The following is an 18,864-nucleotide window of genomic DNA, read 5'->3' on the forward strand; positions in this document are numbered from 1 at the left end:
ATCAAATGTTGGAAAAAGTGAACAAAAGCATACTTTTATACACAAATTGACTATCAACTGCCTCTTTGGCCGACATTTTTTTTCATCAGCTCAACCGTTGTGGAACGGCACGCACAGTATTGTGGGATTTCATAGGCAGCGAAGAATACATCTATGCTGCCTTCAAAAATTGATCAGATGAAGGTATCTCAGTAGACAGGATGTGACATGAACATTGGATTCGGACATGCCTTGGTCCCTTCCTACCTCTGTATACAGCCTCCGGATGCAGCATTTTCCTGGTTCCGGACGCAGCCATAGATGATGTGTACATGCACACAATAGAGGTACAGTACAGACCAAACAGAACAAAGATTTTCATATAAACTGCCTCAACAAACAACACCACCCAAGCTTACTTCCTTCCTGTAATCCCATGATTCCCTCCGCCTTCAGAATATTACACCATGAAACCAGGCGTGACACGTTAATGCATTGAGCGATAAATCCTAAATAATCCTAAATAAAAGTAGTGACGCTACTGACTTAACCAAATTCCTTGTAGCGTGACAAAAGCTCAGCTGTTTTCAAAAAAGTGTAGCTTTTCCAGTAAAAAAGCTAATTTCTCTGCTGTTTCTCCGCTGTTGTGCATGCTGCTTTACAGCTAAGGGAGTTGTGGTAATACTCAAATGCACTCTCCTGAACTGTTGACTAACTCAGGTACAATAGTCTTGGGAATTCTGATTAATTTGAGTGAATCAGTATGTTTGGACGGTTCATTTCAAATGTTTATATTATAATTTATTTTTGATAATTTTTAGACACAAAGATAAATTATATTAATCTATTATTACAAATATAAAAACATTTTCTCCCTTAAAGGGTTAGTTCACCCAAAAATGAAAATCATCTCATCATTTACTCACCCTCTTGCCATCTAAGATGTGTATGACTTTCTTTCAAAGATTTTTAGAAGAATATCTCAGCTCTGTATGTCCATTCAGTGCAAGTGAATGGTGGCCAGACCTTTGAAGCTCCAAAAAGCACATAAAGGCAGCATAAAAGTAATCCATACAACTCCAGTGGTTAAATTCACGTCTTCTGAAGCGATCCAATCGATTATGCGTTAGAACAGACCCATATGTAACTCCTTTTTCACTGTACATCTTGACAGCAGTCTTCTTGGCGATTCTGATTCAAGCACGATTACACTTCCTAACACTATAACTTCCTAGAGTTATATTTTGGTCTGTTCTCACCCCAGACCAACTTTCTCACTTCAGAAGACATTGATTAAAATACTGGAGTCGAAGGGATTACTTTAATGTTGCCTTTATTTGCTTTTTGGAGCTTCAAAGTTTTAGCCACCATTCACTTGCATCGAAATTACCTACCTGAAATTACCTACCTTTTTGTTTGTGTTCTGCAGAAGAAAGAAAGTCATACACATCTGGGATAGCATGAGCATGAGTAAATGATAAGAGAATTTTCACTTTTGGGTGAACTATCCCTTTAAATAGCTTCAATGTAGTTAACTACTTTGTAACTTGTAGTGTCCATAAACTGCTTCTTCAGAATGGAAGCTTGACTGTAGCTTAAAGGTGCACTCTGTCTTTATCTCCTTATTTTATTTGAGTTTTTTACTCCTAAATAAATGAATTGTAATTTTGAAACATATGTATAAATTCATGACAAATCATATGAGATGAAGACTCAATGAGATGAAGACAAGAGTCATATCAGTAACCTTATAAAAGCTGTTTTATTCTACATGAAGAGGCTGCCTTCATGGGGGCTGCCAAACACTACTCATTTAATCTTAGTAACTGCCCTGTTATTGGACACTTTCACTCATGGATTAAATTAATCATGGCTGACATGGAGCAGTGAATTTCTATAATGGCAATAATCCACACCCTTAGGTGTCAGTGTAAGAAAAAAATGACACACACACACACACACACACACACACACACACACACACACACACACACACACACACACACACAGACACACATGTTGATGCGGCTATCCTTATGAGGACTCTCCATTGGCATAAGATTTTTATACTGTACAAACTATAGATTCTATCCCCTAACCCTACCCCTAAACATAACCCTCACAAAAGACTTTCTGCATTTTTACATTTTCAGTAAAACATCATTTAGTATGTTTTTTTAAGCGATTTAAATTATGGGGACACTAGAAATGTCCTCATAAACCACATTTATTGCATAACACCTTTGTAATCAACAGTTTGTAACCTAAAAAAAAGTCCTCGTAAACCACTTAAACCTGCACACACACACACACACACACACACACACACACACACACACACACACACACAAAATAATAATAATAATAATAATAAATACTGAGTGCACTTTTAACTAATTTATGATTAAAAGCTTTGGAAGTAAACTTAGCAAAAGCAACAGTCAGTATGTGGTGTGGCCACCAGCTGATTTAAGTACTGCAGTGCATCTCCTCCTCATGGACTGCACCAGATTTGCCAGTTCTAGCTGTGAGATGTTACCCCACTCTTCCACCAAGGCACTTGCAAGTTCCCGGACATTTCTGGGGGGAATGGCCCTAGCCCTCACCCTCCGATCAAACAGGTCCCAGATGTGCTTAATGGGATTGAGATCCGGGCTCTTCGCTGGCCATGGCAGAACACTGACATTCCTGTCTTGCAGGAAATCATGCACAGTACGAGCAGTATGGCTGGTGGCATTGTCATGCTGGAGGGTCATTTCAGGATGAGCCTGCAGGAAGGGTACCACATGAGGGAGGAGGATGTCTTCCCTGTAATGCACAGCATTGAGATTGCCTGCAATGTCAACAAGCTCAGTCCAATAATGCAGTGACACACTGTCCCAGACCATGATGGACCCTCCACCTCCAAATCGATCCCGCTCCAGAGTACAGGCCTCGGTGTAATGCTCATTCCTTTGACGATAAACGTGAGTCCGACCATCGCCCCTGGTGAGACAAAACCATGACTCGTCAGTGAAGAGCACTTTTTGCCAGTCCTGTCTGGTCCAGCGAAGATGGGTTTGTGCCCATAGTCGACGTTGTTGCCGGTGATGTCTGGTAAGGACCTGCCTTACAACAGGCCTACAAGCCCTCATTCCAGCCTCTCTCAGCCTATTGCGGACAGTCTGAGCACTGATGGAGGGATTGTGCGTTCCTGGTGTAACTCGGGCAGTTGCTCTTGCCATCCTGTACCTGTCCCGCAGGTGTGATATTCAGATGTACAGATCCTGTGCAGGTGTTGTTACACATGGTCTGCCACTGTGAGGAAAATCAGCTGTCTTTTCTGTCTCCCTGTAGCGCTGTCTTAGGTGTCTCACAGTACGGACATTGCAATTTATTGCCCTGGCCACATCTGCAGTCCTCATGCCTCCATGCAGCATGCCTAAGGCACATTCACGCAGATGAGCAGGGACCCTGGGCATCTTTCTTTTGGTGTTTCTCAGAATCAGTAGAAAGGTCTCTTTAGTGTCCTAAGTATTTATAACTGTTACTTTAATTGCCTACCATCTGTAGGCTGTTAGTTTCTTAACGACCGATCCACAGGTGCATGTTCATGAATTGTTTATGGTTAATTGGACAAGCATGGAAAACATTGTTTAAACCCTTTACAAAAAAGAACTGTAAAGTTATTTGGATTTTTACAAAATTATCTTTAAAATACAGTGTCCTGAAAAAGGGACGTTTCTTTTTATGCTGAGTTTAGTTCAAAATTGTCTGTGTTCTAAACAACATTTGTTGTCACTTGGTTTCTATTTTTGTTTCTATTTCACACTGAGTAGTCCCATCCAAAGTGAAAAGTCAGTGGAACAAAATCTCTCTCAATGTAGCTATATATTAAACATAAATTACGCTCTGATTGGCTCGGATTTTGTAGCACTGCTCAGCATTTTTACTTTCAATGAGGAAAGAAAAATCACTTGACACTTGAAACTTGTCATGTTGTGTCTGGTTAGGACACAGTGTTACTCCACTCACATTTAAACCCTCCACCACATAATCTCTCAGTGGACAGTCACAGCATGTTTTGTCACTCACCTAATGATCCTTTGGGACAAGGCCTGTCTACGGTCTCTCCTCTCTGGGTGGCGGGCCACTGCACCCCTCGGGCCACGCAGGCTTCGCACACTTGCAGCTCAGGGCCCTGTGGTGGTACCCGCAGGGGTCTGCGGGTCACCGGCACAGTGGCAGTGATGGGTCGCAGATCTGGTGCCTTGTTGATGGCCCCTATTGGGTGAGCGGTGGGTGGCAGAGGTCGCATGGTGGAGGGGATGGAGCTGGAAGTGATGGGTCTTGCCGGAGTTGTGCTGATCATCTGAGTGGTGGCAAGAGGATCTGAGAGCGACAGAAAATGATAGAAAGAAATGTGAAGAAAAATTGAAGAGAACGAGAGTTTAAGAGACAAAGAAACAATTTCAGAACACCTACAATGTGAGCAAGAATGTTGTTGGATGTTTGACAAGACGAAAAAGACAAAATGGAAGAAAGAGAAACCTAAAATTTTGATTTGCCTTTGCAAAAGGAATGTGGGAAAGTTGGTTAAAAGATAACTAAAGCAGCAGGGGCGTTTCATAATCTTTAATGCTTGACTATATGTTCGCGCAGCCGCCCTAAGAACCGGATAGAGCGAAAGACAGAAAGACTGAGAAAGAAAACGATAGATAGAGAATGTTCATGGCAGGCAAAGATGAGAATGCATAATTGATAGGAAATCTTTTTCTGATCTGACAAAACGCTAATGACCACTGCTAATTAAACCATAAAGACAATGTATTGAAGACACAGAGGGGAACACTAACAGAACATTGACACTCAACAGATTAAGCTGTCTGCCTCAGCCTCCTGTGGATATCACTCTTTCTCTGTCACTTACCAGCGGTAGGGTCCGGTGGGCCAAATTCCAGGGGGTAGCGCAGCACATTGTAGTTATTCCAGACATAGAGTTGGTTATCTCGAGGGTTGTAGTCCACAGAGGAGACATACTGGTAGGGGTTGGGGAAGGGGATGTGGACGGGCTCCTCTCGTGCTCGGTTGGTGTTATAAGCGTACAGCACCAGGTCTCCACCTGCCTCGCTGTCGTCATCTTGATACACAGAACGAACCGCATACAGAACGCCACATGCCATGAAGGCATTGGATGCCAGTCGCTTATCGAAGCTAGTCTCCCAAGTCCCCTCGAAGCGTAGGGTGTAGGGGTTAACCTGAAAGTGGGTTAAAGAGAAAAACACTTTGGGTATCAGTTATGTTTACCTGATAAGATAAAATATTTGATTACTCTGTAGTGTGGTAAAATGGAAGCAACTTAAAATGTAACAGAAATTACGATTTGATCTCAACTGAAATCCAATTGCTTTATGATACATTGTTCTCTTTGACTGACCTGGCTGACAACCAGTCGTCCATTGTTGGCCTCGGTAGCGTAGATGACCCATAGACCATTTTCATCCACCGCCAGGTCAATATCGGACTTGCCCCCCCAACGGTATGGTGAGGTGTCATGGTAGTTGGCATTATTGACTATGGCTTCACCACTCTTTATACGAGTGCGCAAGTCATATTTGACAATGTTGCGTGTGCGTTCCTTGTTGTAAAAAACAGCACCATCATACACAACAAAGCCTGTTCCATCTACTCGATTTGGAAGCCTGTGAAAGAAAAGTTTGATTTGAGAGCTACTGTATCACCATTGACAAGAAGACTTGCTATAAATGTAACTCTCAATAATCTCTGCTACACTTCAGAAACATTATGATCTGAAACTAAATAAAGCCTCTAAGCTCTTCAAAATAAAGTTTCTAAATCGGGATTTACAGTCTGATGCCCTTTTTAAAGACCCAATAAAATGGCTTGATGAATTTTCTTTCAAGTGTTGATATACAGTATTTCCTAATGAAAAAAGTTGGGGCAGGACATATTGAAGGATTCATTACTTTTTTTAAATAGCCAATAGCCATGTCCGATAACCATGATTTTCCACTTGCTCTTGCTAGTCAGTTGCAGCTGGTATAAAGCGGATGAACATTCTTATCCTAGAGAGCATTTGGTTGGACAGAAAATGTAATACATGTACTAAAAGCCACAAATCTCCAATTTTAATTTAATGGGGTCTTAAAGTTCCATTGATGCCATAGGAGAACATCTTAAAGTTCTGTGATTCTTTAAAAAAACATCTTCACATATACATCTACATCTTCAAAGAACCAAGGGAAGCGTCACGTGTCCTTTGTCAGATGTTATCAGATGATACCTGGAATCAATACTCTGATCTGAAGAACCTCTAGTATAATATAACATCAATAACTTTTTTAGTCTCCAAAGAACCCTATTGTCAACTCAAAGAAATCCTTACTGCAAAGAATGGTTGTTAAGAACAGGTTTCTTTGCTGAATCTGAAGCGCTGCCTTATTTTAGAACTGTTATTTTTTAGACTGTATACGGGGATGGTTCTTGGTTCAAGGCCCAAGCTGTGGGCTACACTCACTTGTAAGTGGTTGTGGCTCGATTCTGCTTGAAGTCTTCCCACGAGGCATACTCGTACAACATATCTGTGCGGTACGGAGTCCAGGGCATGACGTAAAGACGGTCTCCAGACTGCAGGGGATCCTTACACCATGCCCCCGACTGGTGCTCCGCCTCCTGCAGCAAACTTGCTGCTTGCACCCTTAACAGAGTCCCAGGACATACAAAGACTGGAGATGGGGAAGAGAAAGTTGGAGGGATAGCAGGAGGCAGAGAAAATAAGGAGTATGAGAGGGATGAAATAACAAGGAGGGGACAGCAAGAATGCACAGAACGATGGTTTGTGAGGAAGGGGATTAAAAAAGAGGTTTGATGGGAAGGCAAACGGAGTGATGGAGAAAAAAAGATAAAGAGGGAGAGATGGAAGTGGTGGGAGGATGTAAGGGATGAGAACAAGAAAGAGAATGAGGCAAATAGAGAGAGAAAAAGATAGAGGGAGAGAGAAATGGGAGAGAGGGCATGAGATAAATGACCATTCTTCTAATGAAAAAGTGTTAATGTTCATTAGTCAAGATTCTGCACACTGGACTACAGGCTGATGGGAGATGACAGAATTCTGGCTGGTGGTGCTCATATGTTGTTGAGATTCGTTTTTTAGCCCTGCCCTGCTTCAATTTCCCTGCTTGAAAATCACAGGGAAACCAGCTTCTGGTGCCGATTTTACACTGGTTTTAGCTGAACCAAGCTGATCATTTATGATCATTAGCTGGTCCAAGTTGGTCCAGATTGGTTTTTCTCAGTCCTGGTTCTGGATTACCCACCACACTGCACATTTTGGATGTTTCTCTTATCTGACACACCCAATCCAGGTCATGGAGCCTCTGCTAATAATTGATGAGTTGAATCAAGTGTGTTGGATTGGGAGAGTTGAGGGTACTCCTGGATGAGGATTGAGAGATAATGTACTAGATTGTCTTTCAGCCAAACTTACTTCAGGTCAAGCTGGTTATCAGTTATCAGACCACCTTAAAAAAAAAACAGTCACCATGTTCCAAATGAGCATGATAATTGTCATTAATAGCCATTAGCTGGTCCAATCTGGATGGTTCATCAGCTGGACTACCAGGTGGACCTGGTTTCAACCGGGTAATCCATTTTGGTCAAGCTAGATAAAGCTGGTATACCACCTTGGGCCTGCAACAAAGAAACTATAATGTTCCACAAACCAGCAGAAAAACCAGCTTCTGATGCTAGCTGATTTTACAGTTTTTAGCTGGTCTTTTATGGCCATTAGTTGGCCCAAGTTGGTGTAGATGGTAGATCATTCGTGTTCAAGCTGGTTAGAGCTGGTAGAACACTTTGGATAAGCCACAAACCAGTTAGTGCACCTAGGCTGGTATGAGCTGGTATATTTTGTTCCAGCAGGGTTTTCTAACATTTATGTCTGAAGCTGGCATTAGCTCTGCCACAAAGCACTGCTGTAATGTCAAAATGGGGTTTCATGGTTTTTATGTTTGGATGCCAGTCATGTACGAAAACAACTGCAGTGCTTAACTTTCATCTTCCAGGATTACTTGAGCATGACACACACTCACATATACACACCATCATACACACACAAATCTCTATATCTGTACTCCAAAGCAGGTCGTTCACCTGGGATTGGTGTGAATTAACTGGCTGATGCAGTTTCTCACTCCCGAACTGAGTGGGCATGCGGACCAGAGAGAACCTATTTACTGTTAGGGAGGGAGTGGGAAAAGGTACAGTAGCTGGGGGTGTCTATTGGGAGAGAACGCAGACATCATCCATACTGTGGGGACAGCTGTGATCATGTGCGAATGAGGAAGACACCTCGAGGGGAAAAAATAAGCTAGCGGGGCTTTCCTGCTATGTGAGTCTTTCTTACACAGCCAAAACTTATACATATATATATATATATATATATATATATATATATATATATATATATATATATATATATATATATATAGCACACACACACACACACACACACACACACACACACACACACACACACACGCATATTCCAAAAGTGATCACTTGTGTGCACTGAGCCAAAACCAAAAACTTAAGACTGTTTGTAATTAGTAAATCACACACACACACACACACACACACACACACAGACACACACACACACACACACGCACGTTGGTGCAGCTATCATTACAAGGACTCTCCATAGACATAATGATTTTTATACTGTACGAACTATAGATTCTCTCCCCTAACCCTAAACCTAACTCTACCCCTAAACCTAACCCTCACAAAAAACTTTCTGCATTTTTACATTTTCCAAAAAATATCATTTAGTATGTTTTTTAAGCAATTTCAATTATGGAGACACTAGAAATGTCCTCATAAACCACATTTATAGCATAATACCCTTGTAATTACCAGTTTGCAACCTAAAAAAATCTCCTCGTAAACCACTTAAACCTGCCCACACACACACACACACACTTTTCCAAACACATCCATGCACACCATATTTCAGATAATTACTCTAATGTGGTCGATAGCTATAGAAATCCCTTCAGGTCAAGATATATGGGTAATAAACCTTTCAAGTGGATTCTCCATCCTGTGAAGGTGTGGTAATATAATAGATTGCTTTATCATAAAGGAGAAGAGCACTAAAGTTCCAACTGTTCATAAAAACTAGAAAACTGCTGAGAAAACAAGTATAGCTAGTCACTAGCATATGTTGTGTTTTGGATGCTGGTGATCCCACTAGTCTTCTTGACTAACTTGAACAGCATGACTACCTTGGTCAGTCAACTTCACCACACATGGTCATTGGTCAAGTAGCCTCACCAGCTAAATTTGGCTGGTTAGAGCACCAATTGGTCTAAAGCTGGAAATGGTCTGAGCTGATCTAGATGGTTGATCAGCTAAAAAGCAAGCTGGTGGACCTGGTTTAGACCCAGTTGACCATCTTTGTCAAGCTAGCAGACCATATTGGACCAATACAAATCCAACTACCATGTTCCAAAAACAAATTGACCACATTAAACTGATATGAACTGATTATTTCAGCAGAGCTCTCTTACATTTCTGTATGAAAATGATTTCCAAGGCTTGATGTCATCTTTGTGGCTCACTGGCCACTGTCGCTAGTGGTGTTCCAAAGTCATTAGCCACTCATTATTTTCACTAGCCAAAATCCCCTGCCCCACAAAAAGTGAAAAAGGTAACTAAAGGCTTTAACAACATGTGTTTGTTTGGACATTTTATTTGAATAAGAATGATGAGTTTAGCAGGACATGGGCCTAATGAGTTAAGTCATCTCTAAGAATATCTGAAGCAAACATGATCAGTCAGAACAGTAGTAGGATAGAACAGGAGGAAAACTTTAGCCACTTTTCCACCAAGGGCTGAACAGTTCTCGTTGCAAAACCGTGCCGTTCCATGCCTATCCGGGCCTGTTGGTGAGGTTCCGCTTTCTATTTCCACTGTGGTGCGGTGAAATCAGGAGAATGTACTTAACAGATCCGTCTTTTGGCGACGGCATGAGAGGTAAACATTGGAGCGAGTGCGCTATGGAGGATGATCGCATATTCCAGTTCTTAGGACTGTTTTTTCCTTGGTTTTACGCTGCTAACACATAGGAAAGACATGTCTGATGTTGCAAAAAGGAAGGCAAAGAGAAATAGGTGAGAGGCTTACAATCATATGCTGAGGGTTTGTGTATGTCACCGGACACAAACACACAAATGTAAAAGTTCCCAAACAAACCAAAAAGGATATCTAGTGACAAAATATTATATTAGAATTATATGAAAAATATATATTGAAACATTTTGACGAAAAAGGCATGAAAAAATAAATACAAATAAATGTAGGCTACAATACTAGTTAAACCATCATCATAAAATCATGACGATACAGTAAACATACACTGCTTTTTTTATTAACTTTTATTAACTTCAGCCAAATATTAGCAAACTTGGCAAGCTAGAAACAACTAAAAGTGCTATATGTTACCTTGGCATTGGCAAATTGACAATTGTGAGTTGGCATGTACTAAAGCCATTACACCAGCACGGATGAGAATGGTTGAGTACTGTTTGCTAACCGTGCAGAGAATTCCGGGCCAAGAATGGTTTATAAACGTGCCGTGCCGAACCGTGCTTAAGTGGAAATACTACTGTAACCGTTCCATAACATGCTCTGAATCATTCGGCCCAATGGTGGTAAAGTGGCTTTTGTCAATATTTTTTTCATAATTCATGGAAGTCCAGACTTTATACCCCTTCATTCAAAATTGCACAGGAGTTGCTCTTAAGAAATTTTACCATTGTTCATCCATTGTTTAAAAGTGACATTTGTAATAATAAGGCCATAGCCACTGGTAAGACCACTGATCGCTTCTCATTACCATGGGTAGTTCAATGTAGAAAGTCTTTCTTAAAAATAAACTATATTATTTGTTATAAAAAAATACGAACAGTTTAAAAACATTTATAAACTTTAATTACAACTTTCACAGTTGTAATAAAAATGAAATCTAATAGATTTGCCCAAAAAGATTTATTATTAATCTGTAACATTTCTGTTAAAATACCAGTTAGTGTAATTACAGTAAAAACGTAATAAATTTTTGTAAGGGTGATTGTGTGTAGATTAAAAAGTTCTGTCGTTTATGTTAGTACGTCACAGTGTCGTTTCCCCTGTTCCTCGTAAGTGCTGTTTATAATTTCGAGGCTGTCTAATTGTTTGTGATGTTTGACTTCCTTCAAATTGCCATAATGCAGACCAATCTGTGTAAAACTTTTAATAGGTTGCATAAGTTTTGTGATCTGTGCCACAATATTAAGGGGAGCTTAGTTGAATCTAGCATGTGATCAGCTCTGTACTATCCTATCTCTGGAGCACTGAACGCAAGATGTGTATAATTTAATTGGCATTGGTGGGCTGACATTCACAGAATTTTCAATGCAGGAAAAATCCTGAAAATGTCAACCTCCAAAATGGTTAGTAAGAGTGATGGAGTTTCCCACCACGGCCGATTTCTACATACTTTTGGCATGTGGGTGGGTGTTAAAGTCAAGCCCTGATGACATCTGATCTTCCACAATGCAGTTCTGTAATGTAAAAATTATTTTGTGTTTATTATGTTGGATAATGCCAGTCATGTAAGGAAACACACCTACAGCACTCAACGTTCACACAGTGGTGCTGGCACCGGTGAACCCACAAGGCCTCTTAACTAGCAAGACAATATTGGTCAACCAGCTTCACCATTAGATTAGTTAATGAGTGAATCTGTCTGGGGCCTGGGTAGCTCAGCGAGTAAAGACGCTGACTACCACCCCTGGAGTCGTAAGTTTGAATCCAGGGTGTGCTGAGTGACTCTAGCCAGGTTTCCTAAGCAACCAAATTGGCCCGGTTGCTAGGAAGGGTAGAGTCACATGGGGTAACCTCCTCGTGGTAACCTCCTCATGGTTCGCTCTCGGTGGGGCACGTGGTGAGTTGTGCATGGATGCTGCAGAAAATAGCGTGAAGCCTCCACACGCGCTATGTCTCCGCAGTAACGTGCTCAACAAGCCATGTGAAAAGATGCGTGGGTTGACGGTCTCAGACGCGGAGGCAACTGAGATTCGTTGCCACTATGCCACCACGAGGACTTGGAGTGCATTGGGAGTTGGGCATTCCAAGTTGGAGAACATTTTTTTTTTGTGAATCTCTTTAACAGTTTCTCAACAAGTACGGCAATTATCCTCAACCTTTACAAACTCATTCAGATTATAAATACTATTTATCACTGAAACATGGTAAAAGAGGAACAAACAAGCCTTCAATCATGCACCAAAGCACACTGTGCAACAAAACAATCTCTGAACTAACGCACTTATTAATAGATCCGTACAAGAGCAGGGAGGAAGTGCCTTGTATTGACCCGTTCTATGTGGGTGACCTATAAAACAGAGAATGAGCACCCTGAGTTTAAAAGTAAAATTGGGACAAATGCAGCACACCACCAGACACACAGACGCACACACTATCCCCAAACTGTCATGGGTACATTCACTGAACACGTTCAACTGATCCTGGATCAACATTATGGGACAGCCAATCAGATTTTAGGGTTAGGTTTTAGGTTTAAGGTTAGGGTCAGGCTTACGGCAAGGGTAATATTTTGGGATAGGTAATGGTCAGGGTTAGGTGTCGGGATATGGTTAGAAGAGGGGTTTACAAACCATTCCTGGAGCCCTGGACACATTGGATATCTCCCTTATTTAACCCACCTGGTGTCAAATAAGGTGTGGTATACTATAAAATATTCTGTGCTGGGGATGCTTCAGGAAAGGTTTGAAAAAAACCTGGGTTAGGACAACAAAAGACATTGATCCAGAAACAAGTCTCACTTGGCGACCAACCATCTGCATAGTGGAGTTCACAATGTTTAGTGCCGTAAACATTAATGTGGATATGTATTTTGATTTACAGGGGTCAGACCGAGATTGAGGACCACTCCTGGGTCTCAGACATGGATGATGTTTGAGCCTTAAGCACTGAGCTGCAACTCCATACTGTGTCAAAGGGTGAAAGCGTTCTTTATGCAGTATTAATGCCAGGGGCTGTAATCTAGGTTACACTGAGAAAAGTGCCCAGCAGCCCATCCAAGAGCCTGCTCGACCGCTAAAACACATTCACTGTAATGGCCCCAGCCACTGCGCTGTCATCGCTCAAGCAACTGCAGTCCACAAACAGCTTAGCATGCTCTAATTTAAGATAAAGACGGTGGCATTCTCTATCTCTGTCTTGATGTCTGTTAAGACTAGAGTTCACTCTCTCACAATGCTAGAGTTCACGTCTCAGTGTCAGACTGCTGGATTTGACAAAGTTTAGAAGACTAGAGGCATCAAATCTTTGAAAAATATTAAGGGATATTTCACCCCAAAATTTAAATTCTCTCATCATTTACTCACCCTCATGCCATCCCAGAGGTGTATGACTTTCTTTCTTCAGCAGAACACATTTGAAGAAAAATAGAAAAATATCTCAGCTCAGTAGATCCTTAAAATGCAAGTGGATGGTGATCAGACATTTGACGTTCCAAAAATCACAGACAGTCAGCATAAACATCATCCATACGACTCCAGCAATTAAATTAATCTCTTCTAAAGCGATACGATCGCTTTAGATCACTGAGTTCAATTTGGTCTCTCGTGTGACAAATTCGCATTGGCATGTTACGGACGGAATCTTACATTTTTATCTTGGTTGAGACATCCAGGATAAGCAAACAAATGCACCATTGTGAGTAAACAAATAGATGCAAACACAGATCTAAACCCCAATGAAGCTACTGTACAGCGTTCCTCCTACTCAGTTGTAAACAGTGCTGCTCTTCTGGGTGTGATGCACATGCGTCTGTTCTCGCGTGAAAGTGCCAGTGCAATTACGTCACATGCGCTTATCGCTGCTGACTGGAAGCAATGCTTTATAGTTAAAAAGTACTTAAATATTGATAATTTTCGCACCAAAAAGATATCGTGACATTAATTTAACTGTATAATCAATTTCAGATAACCCTGCCCCTAACTGTAAAAACAAACTGTTTGGTCACTTTACATGTCAGTCAGATGGTCTTCTCCTGTCTAAGTGGGTGGTGCTTGGTCAGAATAAACCGCAATGACGACCAGACTTTTTGCCGCAAGTCAAAAGTCTAGCTACAGTACACGAAACAATTAGGAACATAACAAAAGGCTTAAAATGGTGAATATGATAATAACTGAGGCTCTAGATATAGGGATGTGTATATGCGTGTGTCTGTGGAACTCATCAGTCAACAGAAACACAGACTCCCACACAAAATCACACAATGTGACCAGGGAGAATTCATTAAACCTGACCTGTGCTCTCTGCCAGCTCAGATCCCTCATGTATCTTGTGCTCTGACTCCCTCTCTTTCTAAAACAAGGAATTTTAAAATGCAATCCTTACAAACTTGTGGGAAAAATGGCCACCGCAGAACATGCAATTATCCTTGTCAATCAAGACAATGCTGAGGTCACTAAACCGGCCTCACATCGATATCTTGTGGTGTTTGCCACAAAAACAAAGTCCCAGTAACTCACACCTACCTGGGACTGAAACCAACTACCTTCTGTGTTTAAACCCTGAGTAAGAAGTGAATTAGCACCTCCACCTCCATGAAACATAATAAAAAAAAAAATAAAAAAAAATAGCTGTGCTAGGTCCCCGTGTGCTGGTGTTGAGAGTGCTAATGAGTTTTTATTTTTTATTTTTATTGTCCACTTTAACATTCACTTTCCCCACTCATAGGAAAGAAAAATCACAAATAAGATCTCAGATAATGTCTCAATTGTTTTTCAGGCATGAGATAAAATGGCAAGCAAACGAAGATGTTTGCTTAAAAGGATAGTTCACCCAAAAATGAAAATTGTCTTTTCATTTACTCACCCTTATGCCATCCCAGATGTGTGAATTTCTTTTTTCAGCAGAACTCAAACAAAGATGTTTAGAAAAATATCTCAGCTGTGTAGGTCCATACAATGCAAGTGAATGGTGATAAGACCTTTTTAGCTCTAAAAGGAAACATAAAAGTAATCCTTAAAACTCCAGTGTTTAAATCCATGACTTCAGAAGCGATATAATAGGTGTTGGTGGGAAACAGAACAATAATTAAGCCCTTTTTTACTCTAAATCTTCACTTCAACTTTTACTTTCAGAAGTGAAAATAAAACTAACCAGGCACCACATGTGACTTTTAGATGAAAAGTGAAAGTGGAGATTTAGAGTACAAAAAAGGACTTACATTTTTATCTGTTTCTCACCCACACCTATTATATCGCTTTTAAAGATATGGATTAAACCACTGGAGTCTTATGGATTACTTCTATGTTTTCTTATGTGATTTTTGGAGCTTCAAAGTTCTGGTCACCATTCACTTGATATGTATGGACCTACAGAGCTGAAATATTCTTCTTAAAATCTTTGTTTGTGTTCTGCTGAAGAAAGAAAGTCACACACATCTGGGATGGCACGAGGTTGAGTAAATGATGAGAGAATTTTCATTTTTGGGTGAACTATCCATTTAAGTCTCCGGCTTTTCTTAAGAGAGACCCCTCTAGAAATCCCTCTAGACTAGAGTTTTAAAAGATATATCTCAGTTGGTTCTCTTAGACAGCAATGAGATATAAAGGAGAGCAAAGACCTCAGTAATCTCACATGTGTCTAGAGTTTCAAAAGAGATCACAACAATGTCTTAAACTGTGCTCAGCTTTGCCAAAATGCCAAAGTTATGATATGATATACAAATTAATTTTTTAGCACTCTTACTGCATGCCACAATTCTCTTTTTGTTTATGGAGAAACAGATACAGATAAAGTTAATACAGAATTAGAAACTCAACAAAGTCTCCTGGGTATGACAGAGCAATCTCTGAGCAATAAAACTTTCTTCTGGGAAGTCTGCAGTCAAAAGTCACATAAATGAACTCAATATGAACCAACAAATTTCTCATCAATACTAAATTCTAATTCCAAATTATCTGGGCTATGCTATCCACATTAATTTTATAGTCTTATACTATTACTTTATGTCACTGTATTTCACAGCACATTCTTCCAAGACCAAAATATCCATGCTATGCAATCCACATAGCTCTTTACTCTAACTTTGTCAACAATTGCCTCATTTGTGTGCATTAAAATTTCTCCTAAGGTATTTTAAATTCATTAAGTCATCTGAGCTATGAAAAACCAGCCTCTGATCATTATCTTGACTAACAATCATTATATATCATATTACAAAATATAAAATAAAAATGAGGTTGAAAAGGCAGCTGTAGTTAAGACAGAATCTAAAACTGAAGTAGGAAAATGTACAACATTCACTGTTGCATGTAGTCAAGTGTGTGCGTGTGAGCTGGCTGCCTGTCTGTTGCAATGGCATGTGAGCATACAGAGTCAGGGCTCCTCCAGGCCTTCTCACTGTGGCGTCTAACTGTCTAGCCTGATTGCTGAAAACATGCTGCTTTAATTGAATCCTACACCTGTTACTGGCAGGTACAAAGTGCTGCTCACAGGGGGCAGAGCTCTGTGTGGCACTAAGCATCCTCTGAATGGGCCATTGTGTGTTTATTTATGTGGATGTGTGTCAGCCAGTATGTTAAAGGAAAAGTTTACGCAAAAATTAAAATTTATTCATTCATTTACTCACACAAATGTCATACCAAATCTGTATGATTTTCTTTCTTCCGTGGAATACAAAAGGAGAAGTTTACCTGAATGTTGACACTTCTCTTTTAGATACTATTTAAGTAAATGGTGACCTGGGGCTGTTGAGCTAAAAAGTTTTACAAAAAGCTGCACAAAAAAACATGTTATGCGACTGTACTACATTACAAGGTTTCTAAAGCCATTGATAGGCTTTGTGTGAGAAAAATACTGAAATTTAAATTGTTATTCAGTTGGTTTGATTTCAGTGATGGCAATGAACATCACTGATTCTTGTGAGTCTCATAGCTGATTGTGATGTACCGAATTTATATATGTGCATATTAGGGCTGTCAATTGATTACAATTTTAAATCAAATTAATAACATGATGTGCTGATTAATTAATAAAATTAGTCACAATTAATCACATATCATTATTTACTGCAAAATGCCCCCTAATAAAGTTCATTTAGAATAAGTTTATATATATATATATATAATAATATATATTATTATTATTATTCTATAATAAATATATTTCAAACAATTCAAATACATTGTATTATATACTGTACATTTTATTGTGACAACAGACAAGTAAAACATTTAGACATTAGAAAAAGTGTCTTTAAAAGTCAAATTATTATTATTTTCTTTATTATTTTCATATTTTTTCATATTATTGGCCTACATTCCTCTGCTCTGTTTTTGATTCTTGGTCTATGTACTCATGCAACAGATGTATGCTTTTGGAGCGCTTCAATTTGGTTAATTCGCGTCTCAATAGTTTTCAGCGACATTAGTCATAAGCACTTGTGTTTTTAGGATGTCATGTCATCTTACATGTAGTTTGAAACTTTGAAAAGCGTGTCTCAAGATCCCAGCTCGGTCAAGCAGTGTTTGAGTGCAAAAGCTTGTCTGTGGAAGGCTGTATGCTGCCTGCTCCTTGATTTGACAAGGAGTGTTGCCTGTACAGCTGAAGCACTGACTGCCCCCTACTGCATCATGGTGGTACATCAAGCTTCAATTGCTCTGTTAGAAACATTTGTTATTACGGAATTCTTTATTACGTACAGGTCGGGGCATGACTATATGCATTCTTTAACAAGCTACTTTTCATTGAATACACGGCTCTCTAGATTACTCAATTCTGATTGGTCATTGGCGCCATCTAGCAGTCTGATATTTCTCAGTAACAACCGCACATCCACGCATCAGACCGCTCATCTGGGTGTTTGTGAACCATCTTTCCTGCTTCTCTGATCACTGTTTTGACAAGTAAGCTAATAAAATAATTTCAACTCAAATCAATGTTTTATGTGCATTTGTTTATTTATGTGGCAAGTAGTCTTGTAATAAGATGCATAATACGGAGTCAGATGGTCATTAATTACAAAATAAACAAACAGAATTTCAGCTGTTCAGCGATTTATTTCTTCTCACATAATTTCAATGAAAATCAATATTTTATGTCCATGTATTAATTTAGTTGGTAAGTAGCCATGTAATAAGTGGGATAAACAATTAGGCTGCTTTAGTTAGGTCTGCCGGAACCAGAAACATTGATCATGATCTATAACTCTGCAATAAATTGAATGGCATCTATGCTAATATTATTCTATTTGTATCCCTGTCTCAACCTTGGGACTCCTATCCTGAGGTCACCTGAACCAGCTGGATCCAGCTCCATTCCTGCTACATGTTGGACTCCACTGCTACGTGTCTCTGAGTGAAATAAACCCCTTCAGGCTGCTACAAGTCCTCTCCATTTTTGCTGGGTCCTGATCACCCTGTCCGTGAGTTTGTTTTGTGATAACAACCAGCTGAATGTACAGTACATTATATTACTATATTATTATAACCTTACATAATGAATTGCACAGAATTTACAAATTAAATCAACAACTCTAGTGCATATTCAAAATTAGATTTGAGAGCTAATGCAGAAAGGAAGATTTTCTGTAAATAGCAACTTATATCATATGGCTTCAGAATATCAAGCACAAGTTATATGGACTAGTTTTATGGTGTTTTTTTTTTTTTTTTTTTTTTTTTGGAGTTTGACAGCCCCTGATCACCATTTACTTTCATTTTATTGAAAAGAGAAGCAAGAACATCCTGCTTGACGTCACGTTTCGTGTTCCAAGGAAGAAAGAAAATTATACAGGTTTGA

General features: G+C 39.8%; 1 protein-coding gene across 3 annotated transcripts in view; it reads right to left on the minus strand.

The window, feature by feature from the left end:
* Positions 1-18,864, minus strand: part of adgrl1a (adhesion G protein-coupled receptor L1a) — a 259,597-nt gene that overhangs the window by 53,268 nt on the left and 187,465 nt on the right. For all 3 annotated transcript variants that reach the window (XM_051714890.1, XM_051714891.1, XM_051714892.1), the window contains 4 exons: positions 6,497-6,704; positions 5,396-5,660; positions 4,889-5,216; positions 4,054-4,350 (listed from right to left, as the gene is read on the minus strand). In XM_051714890.1, coding sequence (XP_051570850.1) covers positions 4,054-4,350; positions 4,889-5,216; positions 5,396-5,660; positions 6,497-6,704 — 1,098 coding nt within the window. The remainder of the gene's footprint in view (positions 1-4,053; positions 4,351-4,888; positions 5,217-5,395; positions 5,661-6,496; positions 6,705-18,864) is intronic.

The sequence above is a fragment of the Myxocyprinus asiaticus genome, chromosome 13, assembly GCF_019703515.2.
Source record: "Myxocyprinus asiaticus isolate MX2 ecotype Aquarium Trade chromosome 13, UBuf_Myxa_2, whole genome shotgun sequence".
Taxonomy (NCBI): domain Eukaryota; kingdom Metazoa; phylum Chordata; class Actinopteri; order Cypriniformes; family Catostomidae; genus Myxocyprinus; species Myxocyprinus asiaticus.